This window comes from Panthera pardus, unplaced genomic scaffold (assembly GCF_024362965.1).
Source record: "Panthera pardus isolate Hobbes unplaced genomic scaffold, ASM2436296v1 HiC_scaffold_2, whole genome shotgun sequence".
Lineage (NCBI taxonomy): Eukaryota > Metazoa > Chordata > Mammalia > Carnivora > Felidae > Panthera > Panthera pardus.
Window position 1 is genome coordinate 48,194,520 of NW_026526765.1, and position 18,143 is coordinate 48,212,662.

The 18,143-nt window shown below is 41.3% G+C and overlaps 1 protein-coding gene across 4 annotated transcripts in view; it reads left to right on the plus strand.

The window, feature by feature from the left end:
- The window catches only part of SGCD (sarcoglycan delta), a 939,939-nt gene that overhangs the window by 782,737 nt on the left and 139,059 nt on the right, over nt 1-18,143 (plus strand). For 3 of the 4 annotated variants that reach the window (XM_019464511.2, XM_019464512.2, XM_019464510.2), the window contains 2 exons: nt 5,865-5,952; nt 11,654-11,773. In XM_019464511.2, coding sequence (XP_019320056.1) covers nt 5,865-5,952; nt 11,654-11,773 — 208 coding nt within the window. The remainder of the gene's footprint in view (nt 1-5,864; nt 5,953-11,653; nt 11,774-18,143) is intronic. The other variant, XM_019464513.2, reaches the window with a different exon arrangement.

Here is an 18,143-nt window from a genome sequence, read left to right on the forward strand (position 1 = left end):
CTTAATGGTTCTTAAGAAGGTGGTTCTAGAGGTAGACACACAACAGCAGTGAGAAATGGTAGGTCTCTGTTTCATTCAAAAACCCCACTGAAAAATACAGTAAATGGAGAACAAAAGTGAAAAGGGGTAAATGTACATCGTCACAGAGAAAGGGAGAGGAAACCATGGAGACAGAATGACGGAAAGAGGGTAGATGAGAGCTAAACATGCCTGTAGGATTGAAAGTCACTCTGTGAAGTGAGTGGGACAGGGCCACTTATCCATGAGGTATTTTAAGTGCAGTGTCTTTACCCACAGAAGTCAAAATGCACCTGGACTGGTCAAAAATCTGCATAAAGACCATACACTTAGACTCTCCATCTATTCCCAGTTGACCCAGTTAGGTAATAAGTACCTCTTCCCAACCTCACAGAAGATAGGAAGATTGTTTTCTAGAAAGTTTGACCAGAGGACCTCTGGTCATATGAAGTCAGGAATAAGGCATGAAATCAGGTTTAACTGAAAGTCTGTCCCTGAAGAGCAAAATGCCCAGACCTCTTCCCCTCTGACATTCAGAACTCCTGTATCAAAAGTTATACCCATCAGTTTCCTGGCAGGAGTTAGAGAACTATTCTTTGATGAAATTAGCCACGGGTACTAACTGCCCACTGGTACTGACATCTGGAAACTCTCCATTGAATTAGCCAAACCCCTACTACTGTACCCTATGGCAAGGTTCACCCATCTAGAAGCACACAGCTTCCAACCAGTTTTTTTATTCTCATGTAAGAGAGAATAGTGCATCAATCAAACAACGAAGGGATGGCATAAAAAGGAAGGGTCAAAGAATAAGAAAATGCTCTTGAAAATGATGAGTATGATGATACAAGTGTTTAAAAAAAATCAACAGAAGAGATGCCTCTGGGTCAGTCAGTTGAGCATCTAACTTCAGCTCAGGTCACGATCTCACAGTTCGGTTCATGTGTTCAAGCCTCGTGTCAAGCTCTGTGCTAACAGCTGGGAGCCTGGAGCCTGCTTTGGATTCTGTGTCTCCCTCTCTTTCTGCCCCTTCCCTGCTCGGTCTCTGTCTCTCTGTCTCTCTCTCAAAAAAATAAACATTAAAAAAGTGAAATAAATGAATAAAATAAATAAAACTCAACAGAAAAATTGGATCTTAAAGTTGAGGATATTCTTCCCCCCCCACACACACACACAAAAAGAAATAAAGAAAAAGGATTAAACGGAAGGAGGATAAAAGAAAACTTAGAAAATGAAGCATTTTTTAAATGATGCATTTATTGTCTTCAGGAAAAGAAAAAAATGTGCAAGACAGCAAAGGACATGTAGTTAAAGAATACTACTTGGCTCAGCTGTGGACAGTACACACATAATCATAATGTAGCTTCTGAATATTGATTTTACCAGAGTTGTATGAAAGAGTCCATATGATTGCAGAAGTCCAATGGATAATGTCTAAAGGTTGATAAATCAAGAGATATGGTGGAAGCCTATTTCAGGCCATGGGAAGAGAAATACATGAAGGAGCATTCTGGCAAATTGAAAGCTCTGGGGGTGGTAGGGGGTATGAGCCATTGCTCTCAGATTATAAGCTTTATAATATTTGACATTTCATATTCGTTTTGGTAAAGAATAAATAATACATTTAAAAAAGTAAGATACACTCATTCAAAAATGGAGCCATTTGGCATTCAAACGTGCGTCTTACAGCCCCCTGAGGACATCATAGAACAAATAATGTTCGCTTCAGTGGTCTTGGATGGTCAAGAAAAGGTTTGATTTTGCTCTGCATGTTCTGCTTTAGAGAGACAGAGGTGATCCGTCTCCATCAAAATGCGCATAGTTATTTGGGGGAGAGTACTGATGTAGACTGTCCTCCTCTCCCTATATGGGAAAAAGGGTTGTTTACCTCCCTTCCTCATCTCCCAGTCAGTCTCATCCCGTGTCCAGAAGAATGAAGGGCTGACTGGCCTCAGACTGACTTGACCTGGTCCAGAGCTCTTATCTTCATCAGAAGCCATGGATCTGTCACACTCTTTTCTTCCAGGCAGAAGGGACCCGCAGTCAGTTTCCTGCAAGCCCCTTATCCTCAGATGGTTGCATTGAGGTCAGTTAGTGAAAGTCACCAGTCCCCAGAGCAGATTCCTCTGTGGCAGAAATTAACCTCCCCAGGCCCAGAGGCTGCAGTGGTGAGTGGGAAGGACACAGGAGAGCATTTCCTTTACTTGTTCTAATACTATAGAGACCCCAGTGTTTTGCAGTGGCTGGTATTTTCCTGGTTGGGTGTCAGTAAGCAGGGACAGCCAAATAAAAGTCACACTGACCAGTTGCCACAAGAGTTGCTTCAGAGTTTGTTAGCTGGTTTGTGCATTTTACTTGGTAATCTTTTTGTTATCAGGTATATGGAAGGGGGGATTATAGCATCACGTCCCAGGCTAGAATGAGGCTTTTTGTTTAAACCATGACATACCAAAGACTGTGTTTCCCAGGATTTTAGCGTATTAGAACAATTAATGCTAAATGATAATATTTTGACATGGCATTATAAAGGAATGGGTGGCTCTTGTGTCTCTGGTTATAAACCTTGAGCAGAGCTGTTGGGAGATTTTTTTTTTTTTTCTGCAGTGGAATTGTTTGAATAACATTCAGGGCAAGCAAGTAGCATTTGAGAAATTGGGATTTGGAAGATAATAGTGAGCCAGCCACATATAGGGAAGTCCTTTGACATGTGGAAACAGAAGTTGCTGGAAATGGAAGAAGCCCCTGACTCAGTGCACAGATGGATTGTGAAGATTGGTAATGCAAAGGAAAGTCTTCCTCATTTCTCTCCATCTTACCCTCCCCATTTACCAGCCCCCCCCCCCGCCTCCTTCCTTCCTTTCTTCCCTCTCCTTCCTTCCTTTCTTCCCCTACTGCTCCTGCCTCATTCCCTCCCTCTCCCCTCCCCCAATTACCGCAACAACTTTGCAAGTCTTACTGTGTGCCTGGCACTGGACCGCATGTGTTTTAATAATTACATATAGAATTTAATAATTTCAGTAATATGTGAGTTTTAATATTTCAATAATATTTGCACCATTATACATATCAAAAAAAAAAAAAAACAACAAACTGAGGCTTAGAACGATTAAGTAACTTGCCTAGAGTAGCCTAACTAGCTAGTGGTAGAGCAGGGATAGTAAATTAGGCAGGCAGACTTCAGGGCTTCTGCATGTGCAGCACATCATGAGCACACAGGTCTGTTAGCCATGAACTTCCTGATCATACCCATGTTGGTGGTGGGGAATGCACAGAATGAACCACAGAGCAGTGAAGTGATTCACTCAAGGTCACACACTGGTCAATGGCAACAGAGTCTATCCTGTTCTCTCACTCCAGGTAGCTCCTCTCTTTGGTGCCAGCATGCTGAATATAAAAATTAGTACATTAACTTCTAGAAACATAGAACTTCCTGTCTGGGTTCCAGGTTCTGAATCCTTACATTACTTGAGTTGATTTTAAGTTTTAAGTAGAACTCTTAAGTACTGCCAAAAGCAATGCCAAAGAATCTCTTTGAGGCTAATATTTGTTATGTAATGGACAGAAGATGGAAGCCTATGACAATATTGAATTTCTTCTTCTCTTACCTAATCAAAAAACAAAACAAAGCAAAAAGTTTACCATTAGGCAGAATTTTTATCTTAAGTCATTATGGGGGATTCCAGTGAATCAGTGGTTGCCCTGATGAAACAGAAGGTAAACCATTCTGGGGCCCCTGGGTGGCTCAGTCAGTTAAGTGTCAGACTTTGGCTCAGGTGATGATCTCACGGTTCTTGAGTTTGACCCCACATTGGGCTCTGTGCTGACAGCTTGAAGCCTGGAAACTGCTTCAGATTCTGTGTCTCCCTCTCTCTCTGCCCCTCCCCCATTCACTCTCTGTCTCTCTCTCAAAAATAAATAAACATTGAAAAACTTTTTAAAAATAAGGTAAACCGTTCTTTCCTCAGGGCCTGGGTGGGATATAGGTATTAATTATCCATTTTAGAAGTTCACCTTGGGCAAGAGCTCCTGTCCTAGTGTGGGGGAGAGAGATGATGACTTCTTCATCAGGGCAACCACTGATTCACTGGAATCTCCCACAAAGGATTGGGTGATGGAGACCATGACTTCAGATCTTCAGTCTATGGAAAGAATGCCTTCATGGAGGCTGCCTGTCAGCACTGGCCGGCCACTCTGCCACATGCAGGTGCTAGGCTGGGCTCATGAATCTTCTCCTATTCCCCGCCTGTTTTAGAAGGAAAAAGACATCAACCATCCCACAACCTTTCTACCTCCTTGACCTCGTTTTTTTTCATTTCACCTTGGTGAAGCCTATCTATAGTCTTTTCAAGGCTCAGTTTAAGCTTTAACAAACATCTTTGCTTCCCACTCAACAGCCTCAAGCTATGAATACCCTTACCATTCAGGAAAGTTCCCCACAGGCTTTGTGCCAGCTCCTTAATTATCTGTATTGTTCTCTGCCTGGTATTATTTGTGTGCCCATCGTATTGTTCCCATTAGAATCTAAGGCTTTAAAGAGGAGTCTTGCTTATCTTTGCTTTCCGCACAGCTCTGGAGACAATGTTTTTCTGGGTTTGGGACTCCATGCGTAGTGGTGTTATAGAGTTTTCAGGCAGATAAGTGCCATGTGGTAACAAAGGTTTGGAACAATGAGAATGACTACACACATCCTTTTTCTAACAACAACTATCTGGATACTGACATGTTCTGGCAGCAATTCTTATTTCAGTTTATGGCTTTAGTTTACTCCAGGAAAGAGAGAACATCTAAGCCAGAGGTTGACAAACTGTGGCCACATCTGGCCCTCTGCCTGTTCACTTATGGCCAATGAAATAAGAATAGTTTTTATATCTTTAAACGATCAGGGGAGAAAAGGAAAAATAATATTTTATGACACAGTGAGATCATGTTAAATTTAAAATTATTTGGAATTCAAATGTCACTGTCCGTGAATAAAGTGTTACTGGAATACGGCCATACCCATTTGTCTGTGTACTGTCTATGGCTGTTTTGCACCAAAACAGCAGTTACCAGTTGAGTAGTTACCACAGAGACTGTACATCCCACAAAACCTAAAATATTACCATCAGACCCTTTGTAGAAAAAGTGTGCCAGCCCCTATTTCAAGTCATTTTCAGAAATACCCTCCACAGTGTGGAAATGGATTGGGGTGCCCTTTTTGACAAAGGAAAACTGGATGAAGGCACAAAATATCTGAAGGAGGAGAAATTTGGGAACAAGAAAGGGGAGGCAGAGGCCTACTCGAAGAAGCCACATCTCCTGGGTCTGGTATACATATATGGCAAGTATCTCCACAAAGAGACTATTTCAGTCTGAATTGTACCCGGCTTCTCTCAGCAGGTGGACGTGCCAGAGGGGTTGACCTCAGGTATTTTATACAAGTTTTCTGCACTCCATGAAGTATTTTTCATGGTTCTTTTGAAGAAATTATAATTGAGAAAGGGTGAAATTAGGAGATTACTGATCATTCCTGATCATTCTGTATACCAAGGGTAACTAACACCTGTCGTAAGACCTAAAGGACTCTTTATCGCCGGGTTATCTCTGAGTCGAGTGTGTGTGTGTGTGTTAGTGAAATCTATTTTAAGTATGTGTTGGTCTCTGTGGGTCTCTTTGGAAGAAATCCATTTTGGATGAATTCCAATTAATTATGTATGTGGGGATCATTAAACACTTGGAGTATTCAAATAAATACACATCAGTTAGAACTTAGTGAAAGCCAGTTCAGGTCCTTGGAGAGTTGTGGTTACAGTTTTTCATTTAGAAATCTGCCATTTTCATGTGTTTCTCTTATTTTCTTATTACAGGGTAATGCCCTGTACTTCAAATCAGCCAGAAATGTTACAGTGAACATTCTCAATGACCAGACTAAAGTGCTAACTCAGCTGATAACAGGTAAGACAATAAAGAACGTAGCAGTACCTGGTCCACGCAAAGCACTCAGAAAACATTAGAACCAAAGATTGAATGAAATATCACATAAACTAAAGAAAGAAATGTCTGCTAAGACATTTTAGAGTAGAGAAAGAGAAGGTAGCATGTGTTGCATGATTCCACTGGAGGGTAGAGTCTCATCATATGCACACATTTAACTTATGCAAATCCAACAATACTTGTTTAGAGGGGCAATAAACTATTTTTTCACGTAACATGGCCCCTAAACATAAGCCAGCTGCTTCATCTGGTGCTCAACAACAGAAAAGCTCTCTGCTCCAATGCTGGAGGAAAAGCTGGCTGTGTTGGATTAATTGAGAGCACAGTATACAAAAAAAAACTATGTGCACGTACTTTATGAGGTATAAAGGGGATTTTTAAAGTTAATTTGAATCCATGCCATGTTTGTGATAGGTGCTGACTTTGAGCCTGACCCAACTGCAAAATGCCAATGTACTGCCATTGATTATGGTTGCAAGGTTCCTTTCAATATAGCAGATCTGCTCCTAACAGTTGTGGAAAGCACCCACTGGGCTTTAAGCTGCATATTCCTAAAATTTAAACAAGGATTGGTTATTCACTATAATGATTATAATGATAAACGTGGGCCTTATGGTCACGGTAATGTGTTGAATGGCATGACCAACGCCCCCAGTGTAGATTATGGGCCGCAGTAAACAGGAGCCATTATGCACCCCGCCAGTGGAGGGGAAAAAGGGGTATGTATCTGAATGGCACTGTTACACTTCCAGAGAGAAAATGCCATTTGTTTGGCTTCGGGGCTGAGAGAGAAGTATACAGATGGACATTTTGAGAAGCCAGTTGCCCAAATGCCCTGAAACATAAACTGTGACTAAAACATCTGGAGCCCCACTAATAAACATGCCACAAGAAAACAGGTGCTTTGTGCCCAGAGTCTTGCTGGGGAGAGAGTCTCTGTTCCCCACAGGAGCACCACATCTGATATCTGGAGATTCACAGCCAGTGGGTGTATTAGACCATCTACCAAGGCTGGAAGGGATTGCCGCACGGCAAAGCCCATAATCCATAAACATGTTGTTCCAGTGTGTGACTGGATTGTCGGCCTTGCTTATATAACATCTGGCCTGTAGTCACAATGCTAAATAATTAAATAAACAGCTTCAGTAAGCAATGATTTAAGCAGCATGTGTGAAAATTGCCTCCAGGAGGGAAATAAATCCAAACTCCCCGTTCCTGATTCCTCTGTTCAAAAGGAACCTACTTAGCCTGTTGATCATTTGCCATTTATTTGCCATGGGAGATTTGGTTTACTTGAGAGATTTTGTTTTGATAAAGCTGGAAGTGCCCAAATGACTATTCTTCAGTCAGTGTCTCTTCCCCTCCCTCTCCCTCCTTAACCTTCTCCTTTCCCTGCTTTCCCCCTAATTCCTCTACTTTCCTCCCCATCCTCTCCCCCTCCTTGTCTCCTCTCCTGCACCCTTGCTTTCCATCGTCCTCACCCTTCTCCCTTCCCTCCCCTACCCTCTTCTCTTATTTCTCTCAGCCTCTGTCTTTCCCTCTCCTTCTTCCTCCCCCATCTCTCCATTCTCTCTCTCCTTTTTCTCTTCCGTTTGCTCCTCTCTCCCTCCTTCCTTGTCTTCTGTCTTCCCATCTCCCCTGCCCAAATTAGACCCTCCTGGAAGCTGAGATACCTACCCAGAGCTCTCAGGGTGAGGCATGACATAGCTCCTGTTATAATGAGATGGGCAAAAAGCCACTCTAACACCAGCTGGCAGGAGCCTTCCAAGATGATCTCTAGAGAAGATGATAGATGCATTTAAGTATAATTCTGAGTACGTATACATATGCACACTCACCCCTAAAGTTTCCCTTCAGGCTTCTCCTTTTACATTTAAGCATGTGGTAGAAAGCACAGAGCAGTTCCAGGAGACAGGATCTTCTAAAACCTCTTATACTTGCTGTTATACTTACCCGAGAGCAAATGACTGCTCTCATCCCGGTAGCCAGGTTCACCAAAACAATCCTGAGGATCAAGAATTCTCCTGCTTACCTCACCAAGGTCTCAAAAGCCCAGAAGAAATTCCAATGTTAGAAATTCAGGTAAATTTTTCACATGATAGAGTGCTTTAAGTGATAGTTAAGTTCTCAGGCAAGGCCGTAAAAGCACATCTGGCCAACGCTGCTGCCGATTTAGTGTCCTCTCAGTAGTGGCCTGAACAGAAAGCCCTCTGGCCTGCAAGGAGGAAAGCTGTAGGCAAGTCTTCCGCAGAGTGGGCAACAGTCTCAGCTTCAAGGGAGCTGAGAAAGGAGATTAGGCGAGATGGCCCCTTTCCAGCTCCCAGATCCGTAGCATTGGCATGACTGGGAAACTGCTGGTATGTCCCGATGGTTTCCAGTTCTTCCCGTGTAGGAGATTCATTAAGGAAGTAGTTGACACATACTACCCAGCACCGAGGGAGATTAATTGGAGTAGTTTTGGGCTTCAAATAATGATTTTTTTCCATCCTAGAGAGGAAGAGTGGGTTCCCTGACGGACCTCCTGAGCAGTCTCCAGACCTATTTCCCATTTTCATTTCCTCCAGGACCCTTGTTTTTTTGGCGGGGGTTTTGTTTTGTTTTGTTTTGTTTTTAAAGATTTTAGCCACATCCAGGACATTTGGCAGCCCCAGGTAAAATCAACAAAAGAACAAGCCATCTGCACCATTGAGCCAGCAGTTGCTCTGTGGGGTTTTGGCTAGAACTTCCAACTACAGAGCTTTATATGTGCAAATGGTTCTGGCCCTTGATAAATTCCTTTGTGTTCTGAGAAGCTCTGAAAAACAAGATAACTTAATTGTGTTTTGAGTTATCTGATTGTTTTGGTGTTTTTAGGACATTCTCTTGTACGTTTCAGGAACCAGTCATAAGTTCAGAGCAAACTTGCTTTAAACAGGCAGGTGTTCTCAACCATATCTCCAGGGCCATATCTCATGAAACTGCCTAGATTCATGGAGGCAAAGGCCAAGCAGTTTTGTCTCCCAGTCATACCCCCATTTTGCCATTGACTAGATCCAGAGTGTCAAACTGTGCTCACCCCATGCCTATCCCAAGGTCATTCATTCATTCATTAACACTTCTTCACCTCCTGGTACCCAGTCTCCCCACTCTGGTATGACCAGAGAGTCTTCAGTATGACCAAGTAGATACCTGCATCTTCGCCCTCCAAGAATCACCTAATCAAAAGCCTCACTGTCCATCCCTGTTCTTTCAGGATTGTTTTCTGGTCTTTGTCTGTATCTTTCGACGCCCCCTCTCCCTATCCTCCAAAAGGTCCCCTCCTCACTGCTCCTCCTGTGTTGACTCCAGCTGTCTTCTCCTCTCTAGACAATCACACATCACTTTTCTTCTATGGAACAATTCTGAGAGCTCAATTCCAGACCCAGATCTTCCATTAGCTGACCTCATGACCTTGAGAGAGCCCTTAGCTCTGCTGCCACTTGTTTTCACCTACGCATGAAGGCCATTGGAGAAGATAATGCCTCGGTCCCATGCCATTTAGAAAGTCTCTGCTGTGTCTGCTGTTTCCATTTCCTATTCATTCAGGAGCCTTTCCAATGCCCTTCTTTTTGTCAGAGGGCTGGTGTGGATGTACTAGTGGGAGATCACACTTCCAAATTGGCAGGATTATGTGAATGAGGCAATTGCACTAAGAGGTGATTGTCATTAATTATTTTCAATGTGTTGGGACCACTGTATTAGAAACTTGGTGACAGGTCATGATCACAATGACGATAGTCATGATTTCGCAGCACTTTCCCACCTACAGAGTGCTTTTTATAAATATAGTATAATTTGATCCTTTTAATCTTTCTATAAGGTAATAGAAGAGATGGTGATAGTACAGTTCTACAGATGCAGAAAAATGAGGTTCAGAAAGATCAGAGGATTTTCCCCAAGTCACATAACCAGAAAATGAGAGAGTTGGAACATAATTCTTGTCTTCTGATTCTTAGTCTGATAGTCTTGTCATTGAGGAAAACACCCCTAGACGTCCAGGAGTAGTCCTGGCAATATAAGCCAGGCTTCTGTGTTCTCCTGTTTGAACATAATCCATTTCGCAGAACATCAGCACCAGACAAGGCAACGTGGCGGTCATGAAGGATCAAGACAAAACAGAAAACAAAGACAACTCTAATCATGTCTGAAAACAGATAAAAATGGAAACACCTATCCAAACCAGCAAAATGACTGAACTTCTTCAATCCTGGTTAATATCAGTGACTTCTGTTTTTTATCCATTCCAGGTTTAGCATTGCTCTGATCTTGCCCACCTCTAGATAAGATTTATTAACATGCCAATTGTAAAATTACACCCACTTCCTGTCAGCACCTTATCCAAAGCAAAGCCTTGCTTCCTTAAATTCAGCCCCAAAATAACTTAACATAAAACCAAATACTATAGTAAGGTCTTTCTTACTGAGATGCCCTGAGTGGTTGCCCCTGGTGTGTGTTCTCTATCACAACAATGAATAATAAACTCAACTTGTTCACCTACATGTTTGTTCTGTTTGGTCTATACCTGGAAGGCATTGAGGGCCCTTTCATTACTGCTTTTTATAATTAAATGACACTGTCTTGAAAATAACTTGAAACAGAAATGCTCTATCAGAATCTCCTGATCAGCTTTGGGAAAATATAAAATTTTTAGACTCTTTCCTCCATTTTTTTTCTTTATGAATTTCTGGACCAAAAGATAAATTCTTTTTGATCTGAGTGAGGTTCTGTGAAGATGATTATACCTCCCAGGTTATTCTGATTAATTTCTGCAGACCAGCTTTTGAGAGCCACCTGAACTTGAGATATTCAGTTAGTTCTAGTTCAGATAAACTACAATACCTTCTGTTTGTTTTTTTGTTTGTTTAAGGAATTCTAACACATTAGTTTGTCTTATTTTTTCCATGGTACCCAAAACTCTGCAGTCTTCTGATTTACTAATAAATGTCTAAACTTCTATTTGGGTACATCAGAAGATGCCACTACAATAGCTTCCCTTCAAGGATAGCATTTGTTGCCATATGATAAATCCTCTAAAATTTATTTTTTATTGAGTGAAATTCTAGCATAAAAGATTCAATAACTTTCTGGTAATTAATTGCAATATATTTTCTGGCCTTTTCTGCCAGGAAATGATCTATATATACTGAGGAAATAGACTTGTCTGGTATCAAATACAGCCAATGGTTTAAGGGTACCGTCTGAGACAGACATCAATTGAATTTAAAGGCACCCTTTCCAAGAGTTAGAGCTGGCCATAGATATTCCGATTACTTCAAGAGGTGGTGAACTTTCTATGCCTTGATACTTTCAAGCCAAAATCTACAAGTATTTGATAGTAATTTGGTAGTTAGCTAAGGGAAACCTCATTCAAGCATTAGTTTGAAGAAGGGACACGATGGTCTTTAAAATCAGCCTGAGAGCACATGATTAAAAGTAATTGACAAGACATGGCCAGAGTCACAAGACTAATTTTCATGATTGGCTCCTGAAAAACAATCCACTTATATTAAAGTCCCACATAACCTCATCAGATGCATGTGTCCTGTGAAAAACACTTTGTAATTGAATGCAATGAGACTAATGTCTCTCTCTCTTTCTCTCCCTCTCCCTCTCCCTCTATCTCTCCCCCCCCCCCCCATTCTAGGTCCAAAAGCCGTAGAAGCTTATGGCAAAAAGTTTGAAGTAAAGACAGTTTCTGGAAAATTGCTCTTTTCTGCAGATAACGATGAAGTGGTAGTAGGAGCTGAGAGATTAAGAGTTTTAGGTAAGGAAACTTTGATCATATAATTGATATGATACCAATGTATACATTTTAGAGGAAAAGGGAAATGTTGCCTTGAAGAGAGATTTAGGCCAATTACCTGGATTCTCTTAAAGTAAGGTAGATGAACTCCCCCACCCCCTAAACTCAGAATTTGGTACCCCAGTGAAAAGTTCTCAAGTCAGGAGGTTTTGTGGCATGACTACCAACACGGAGCTTCATTTGGGGAAGCATGTTCATGCCAACAAATACGCATGAACACATACTGTCCTCGCAGGCAGTTTTGGTAGAAGCAGTCAAGATCTACATACATGATACGGAGATTCCTAAACTGGATTATAAATTAAGAATTGCCTAGGGAACTTCTGAAAAGTCACATGGATCCAACTGTGACATGCTGAATTAGAAGTTCTGGTGGAAAGACCCAAGAATTAATTGGTGAAAACATTTGCAGGAATATCTATGGTGCCACTGTTGGAATCACTGGATTGGGACACACAACAAATTAGTCTTCTGTAGTTACAGCGAAATGGTCTAATATGGTGGTTTCAGAGTCCTGGTGCTGGAGCTGATCTGTCTTGTGTCCCTGCTCTGTCACCAATTAGCTGTGTGACTTTGGGCAAGGTATTGACCTCACTGAGCCAGTTTTCTGTCCTGCTCAGTGGGGCTATGAACACCTACCATCTCAAGTTGTCCCTAGGATTAAATGACTTCATGTTTTATCAATCAGGTATTTTGAATTCAGCATGCTTGACTTTAAAGCATTATACCTTGCTACCTCCTCAAATTTGTCCCAATTTCAGATAAGTACACAAATGCTTACCAACAGTAAAGAAAATGGTCTAAGATCAAGCTACCAGTTGAAATCCTTGCCCAAGGACTCCAGACTCAGCATACCTAAATGCCTATAAATATGTTCTAAGACCTTGGCCAACCCTTAGTATTAATGTTTTTCTCTGTTACTTGTAGAAATAGCACTTCCCACATGAGTTCTACGTTTTGGGGGGTGGTGGAGGAAACAAACACAAAAATTTCTGGCTCTCCTTTTGTTAAAGAATACTTAGCTATATGAGCTATAAAATAATTGCCCAGGGGAAAAGTGATGGTCCTCCTGCTAAGATAATTGTGTACAAATGGAGTTTGGTACCTCCCGTTAGTTCTTCGGCACTTTGTGAGTCACCTCACTTCTTTAAAATCTGAATCTTCAAAGATTCAGAATAATTTTAGATGTCCAAATACTTTGGCTTTACCTTCCTGTGCAAAACTCTGTGATGGTATCATTTAAGAACTTTCCTCTTCCCCACCCTACAGTTAAGTAGGACTAGAAGATTATTGTAATTTTTGGTCATCTGAAAGCAGGTGGATATTTTGTTGTTGTTGTTGCTGCTGTCATTGCTTATGCTTTTGATATTTTACTTAGAGAACAATTTAGGACAAGATCTATCTCTCTCCATCATCAGGAACATTTGCTTTTTCATGTTAAAATGTAGAAAGGAAGCATCATGATAAATACCACTGTTGCTATCAATGCTAAAAAGATTAGGAAATGACCACCCTACAAATCTCGCATCAACCTACTCAGTGAAATGAGCTTAGTGTGTTGCAGAAATGAGCTTCCTGTCAGCTGGGATTCAGCCATATGGTGTGGAACGAGAAGTTTAGGCAATTTCATTTTCTGCTTAATGAGAAGTTTGTCTTTTTGAGTCATCAGACTGAGCAAGTTCTCAGGAGCTTTGAATCTGGATGCATATTTCATGATGGAGTCTAACGTAGCTGGATTTGAATTCTTGCTCAGACATTTAGGATTAGAGTGACCCTACCCAAATCTGTTTTTCTCTCTAACATTTAGTTTCCACATATACAAAACAAAGAGGGTGGAGTGGTTCCGCTTGTTAAGCGTCCGACTTTGGCTCAGGTCATGATCTCACACTTCCTGATTTCAAGCCCCACGGCAGGCTCTGTGCTGACAGCTCAGAGCCTGGAGCCTGCTTCAGATTCTGTCTCTGTCTTTTTCTGCCCCTCCCCAGCTCATACTCTGCCTCTTTCTCTCTAAAAAATAAACAAACACTTAAAAATAAATTTAAAACAGGGTGGAACAAAATAAAGAATGGAAGGATAAATGAATATAATAAGAAACATACATAACTAAGTTATTTCTACTGATAGTTGAATAGGAATAGCAGTAGAAAATAATAAGGAATAAGCCTAAGAAGATCATGCCTCCTAAATATAGAAACTTTGTTGTTTAAATTCTTCTCTGGATAATCACACCCACCTATTCAGTTTTTAGGACAATGACTTCCTCAAGCACACTCAAAGGACCCTGAATAGTTTGACAAAGGGATTAGAAGCCATGCCTCATACAGAATAATTATCCAGGAAGAGATACGGGGGCAGGGAGAAGGGTATCATTGTAGACAGATTGTAATTGCTGATGCACATCTTTCCTGAGGAAAAGAGAGAAGGCAAGAACCACTTAGATGAGTGGCTGAGAGCATAGGTTTTGTAGTTGACACTGGCCAATAATCCTGGTTTCTGTCATTCATCAGCCAAGTCCTTATGATGTCACTTCACCTTTCTAGGCATCCTTCTACTCTGTGCCATTGCATGATAATGCTTGACTGTCACAGTAGTTGGGAGAACTGGATGGTAAAGTGTATGTAGAGTGAATAGCACAGTGGTGGCACATGGTAAGCCATCCATACATGCTAACCATCATGTTGGTGATGGTTTCAATTGGTCCACTTGGATTTCAGGGGACCCATCACATTCTGAAATTTTACACAGCCCTCTCTGTCCATGAAAGAAAGTACTCAGAGAAATTGGCAGAGAACTTGCAGAAGTATCCATATATCAGTTAAGTTTGGACTAGCCGATTTCCTGGACATAGGAAGGGCCAGAATAGAAAGAGCCTTTAAGAGCTAAGAAGTACTCCACTGCCCACTTCACCCACGTGCACATGAAACTAATATTGCTAGCATGTGTGTTCTCAAGTTGAACTTAAAAGAGGTTGAAGGCCTGGACTGGATTCCCAGATTTGTAGAGTCTTTTCCTGTACTCATGAAGACAGTGGTTCTGAAAGTGTGGGTCCCTGAATGGAGAGCATCAGCTATAGTGTACTTGTTAGGCTTGCAAATTCTCAAGCCCCACCCAGACCTACTGAACCAGAAACTCAGGATTGGGGGCCAGCAAAGCTTCCAGGTGGCTCTAATGCATGCCAAAGTTTGAGAACCATGACCTAAGACACTCAACTTCGCCACAACTTTGCTGGTAACTTTCAGTTGAGTGTAGGCTCAGCTTTTATCACTTTGCTCCAGAAAAGTCACAGTTTGGATATAGCTAACACATGTTAAGGGTTTACTCTGTGCAAAATACCAAACAAATCACCGTGAATGAACACATTTGCTTCTCACAACAACCTTCAAAGAGTCAAGAAGGGCACTGGCTTATCACCTTGATGTACAGAAGAGCAAACTGAGGCACAGAGTAATGTAAAACTTGCCCAAATTTCCACAGAGAGAAACTGAGGGAGTCAGGATCTGAATCCAGGCAGTCTTCCCACTACACATGTGACTTCTATCACAATAGTCTGTACCTTCCCTGAGCTCCATAGCATACTAGTACCACAAGGAGAGGAAAAGAAAACTAGGCAACTCTTTTTCAACAATTCCTCCCGTTTTGGATTCTGGATACTCTGCTGTTCCCACCATTGTCCCCAGGTCTCTGACTTTTCTCTGACTTTTTCTCTGCTTCCCTCACTAACCCTTCTTTCATCTTGTATAAGTAGCCTGGACTCACACTTGGCATCGGGTGTAGACTCTCTCCAGGTCCAGTCCTTGTTTTCCTCTTTTTTGCATTTCTGTGGGAAATCCCACACTTCTATATGGCTTCAACACTTGCTTCTTTTCAGATGACCTTCTCAATCAGTATTCACTTTGAACTGCCTTCTCAATTCTAAATCCAAGTTCTCAGCAGTTAGCCTGCATTTTTCTGCATAGAGGTCTTTCTAGAAGTTTCACTTCTGTAGCTGAACTTAGGTGTCTTCCAGCAACCTCCCTGGCTCTCCAGAACCCACTTCCCTAATTCCACTGATGGGGCTGTTGTTCTCCTAGGCTAGGAGTCTCCTAGTTCCCTGGTCTTCTAGTCTCTTTGCTTTCATGAAGGTATCGGCCCTGTGTCTCTTCATATGGTCTTGGTATCTTTGTCACCCTTGGGTTTTCCATACTGCAGAGTTATCTCTTTAGGCTTGACGTGAGAGAATTCAGGTTTGTAGTCAAATGCATCTGCTTAATTACCAAAAAGGTGTAAGTTAGTGTGCACAATAAGGCATGGTATTGTTCAGCTTTAATTAAAGAATAAAGTTATTAAATATTGGACAGGAATGGCCTTTAAAAAACACCAAGAAAATAGGCAGCATAAAAGCCAGTGCATCTAAGAGGCATCTTCATGGAGACACCAGGGAAAAATAATTTTGATTTTCATTAATGACCAATTTCATTGAACAATGAATCGGACATTCTAGCATTTATAAACAAAGCAAAATTATAAAGTGTTATTCTAATTGTTAATTAGGTCTGTACTCTAGATTAGTTTTTTTAAATATGTCCTCTAGATGCTACTTGATGCTAATTATCTGAGTTACATTATTATCAATTGAAAAACATTTTTAATTAATTCTAAATCCATTTAAATTAGCAGAAGATTTATAGAAATTTAAATGTGGTCTGATGCTATTTTTTTTTCCTTAGGAAGACATCAGATGATACATTTAGCCTTTTGAATTAGTTTTTGATGAAACTTTCTACTGCATCCTGGCGATGGATAATTATGATGAAAGGAGTGCAGTATTCTTAGTGGTAGTCTTTCATGAAATAGATGTGTGTGTGTGTGTGTGTGTGTGTGTGTGTGTGTGTGTGTATCATATATCCACTTCTATACCTAAAGCTCTAAATTGCGACTTCTGGCTTCATGGAGATACAGAGATGTGTGTACCTGTCCCTGTCCCTGCTCTCTCAGGGAGCTCTGTCTCTTCAGGAAGATGAGACACACATCCCAAAAACAAGCTGCTTAGAAGGATAGAAACAGAGTGACTAGAATTCCAGAATCCAGCTAGAGTGCAGTGGGGTGGTGTGCTAGAGAGAGTTTAGAAAGCTTCATAAATGGGGAAGCATTTGAACTAGGTCTTGAGTACACGTTGGCAAATCAAAACATAGACGGGGAGAGCTTGCTTGGTGAATGGAACAGCATGTGTTTTTCAATAAGGATTCACTTGGTCGTGAGGTGGGGAGATTGATTGCCTTGTGATGGAAAAGTCCATTGGTAGTTGGCTTGAGGCTAGATTCAGTAGCTCAAATAATGTAAGTGAAATTCAGTCACTCTCTTTCTCTTAACACTTCTCAGCTCTGTTACAGAATCATGGCTTTTGTCTTCAAAAGCAGAAATAGTGCTTACCTTCCGAATATAAATCCAACAAAGGCCTAAGTTTTTCCTCTAACTAGATTGGTGTGGGCCATATGCCCATCCCCGACTAGTCATTATGACCTCAGTGATGGAATTTGCTGGTGAGCAAGGCGTGATTCATATCTCCACTGCCACCGCTGAGGTTGGAAATGACCAAGAATGAGCTACAGGGGACAGTTGTCCAAAGGGAAACTGGGGTGTTGTGTCCAGAAGAGAGAATGGATGCTGGGCAAGAAACAACAAATATTCATTATTGTAATCAAAGGTATGACCATGGAAAATTCTGAAAACTGAGCCTGAGACCATGAACCCAGGAATTGTGAAGATCACCAGAAGACGCTTTACAAATTCTCATCCTCTTGATTACTCAGCTCCACAGTCACTGGATTTTCATCACCTCACTCCTCACTTCATCACCAAGCATGCTCTCGTCTCCCAGCATTTGTGTCTACTCTTCCCTCCACATAGAATGCTCTTTTCCAGTCTACATATAAAGGTTCTCTCCTTTTATGGCTTAAATGCCACTTCATCTCAAAGGTCTTCCTTGGCCACCTTATAAAAATAGCACACTCCTGCTTGCACTTTCTGTACCAAGAGCTGGCAAAGTAAGCCTCTGGGCCAATGAGGCTGAAAGCACTGCCTGGTTTTGTAATGTTTATTGGAACACAGCCATGCTCATTTTTTAAGTATTATCCATGGTCGCTTTCACACTCCAACAGCAGGATTGAGTAGTTGAGACAGATCATGTGACCCACAAAGCCTAAAATATTTATTATTTGACACTTCCTGGAAAAAGTTTGCATATTCCTAATCTGTATCTTTGCTCTATTCCTCTTCATGGCAGATATCACAGTACGCATTGTTGTGATAAAATGTTTATTTTATGTAAAAATATGTTTATTCATATCATATC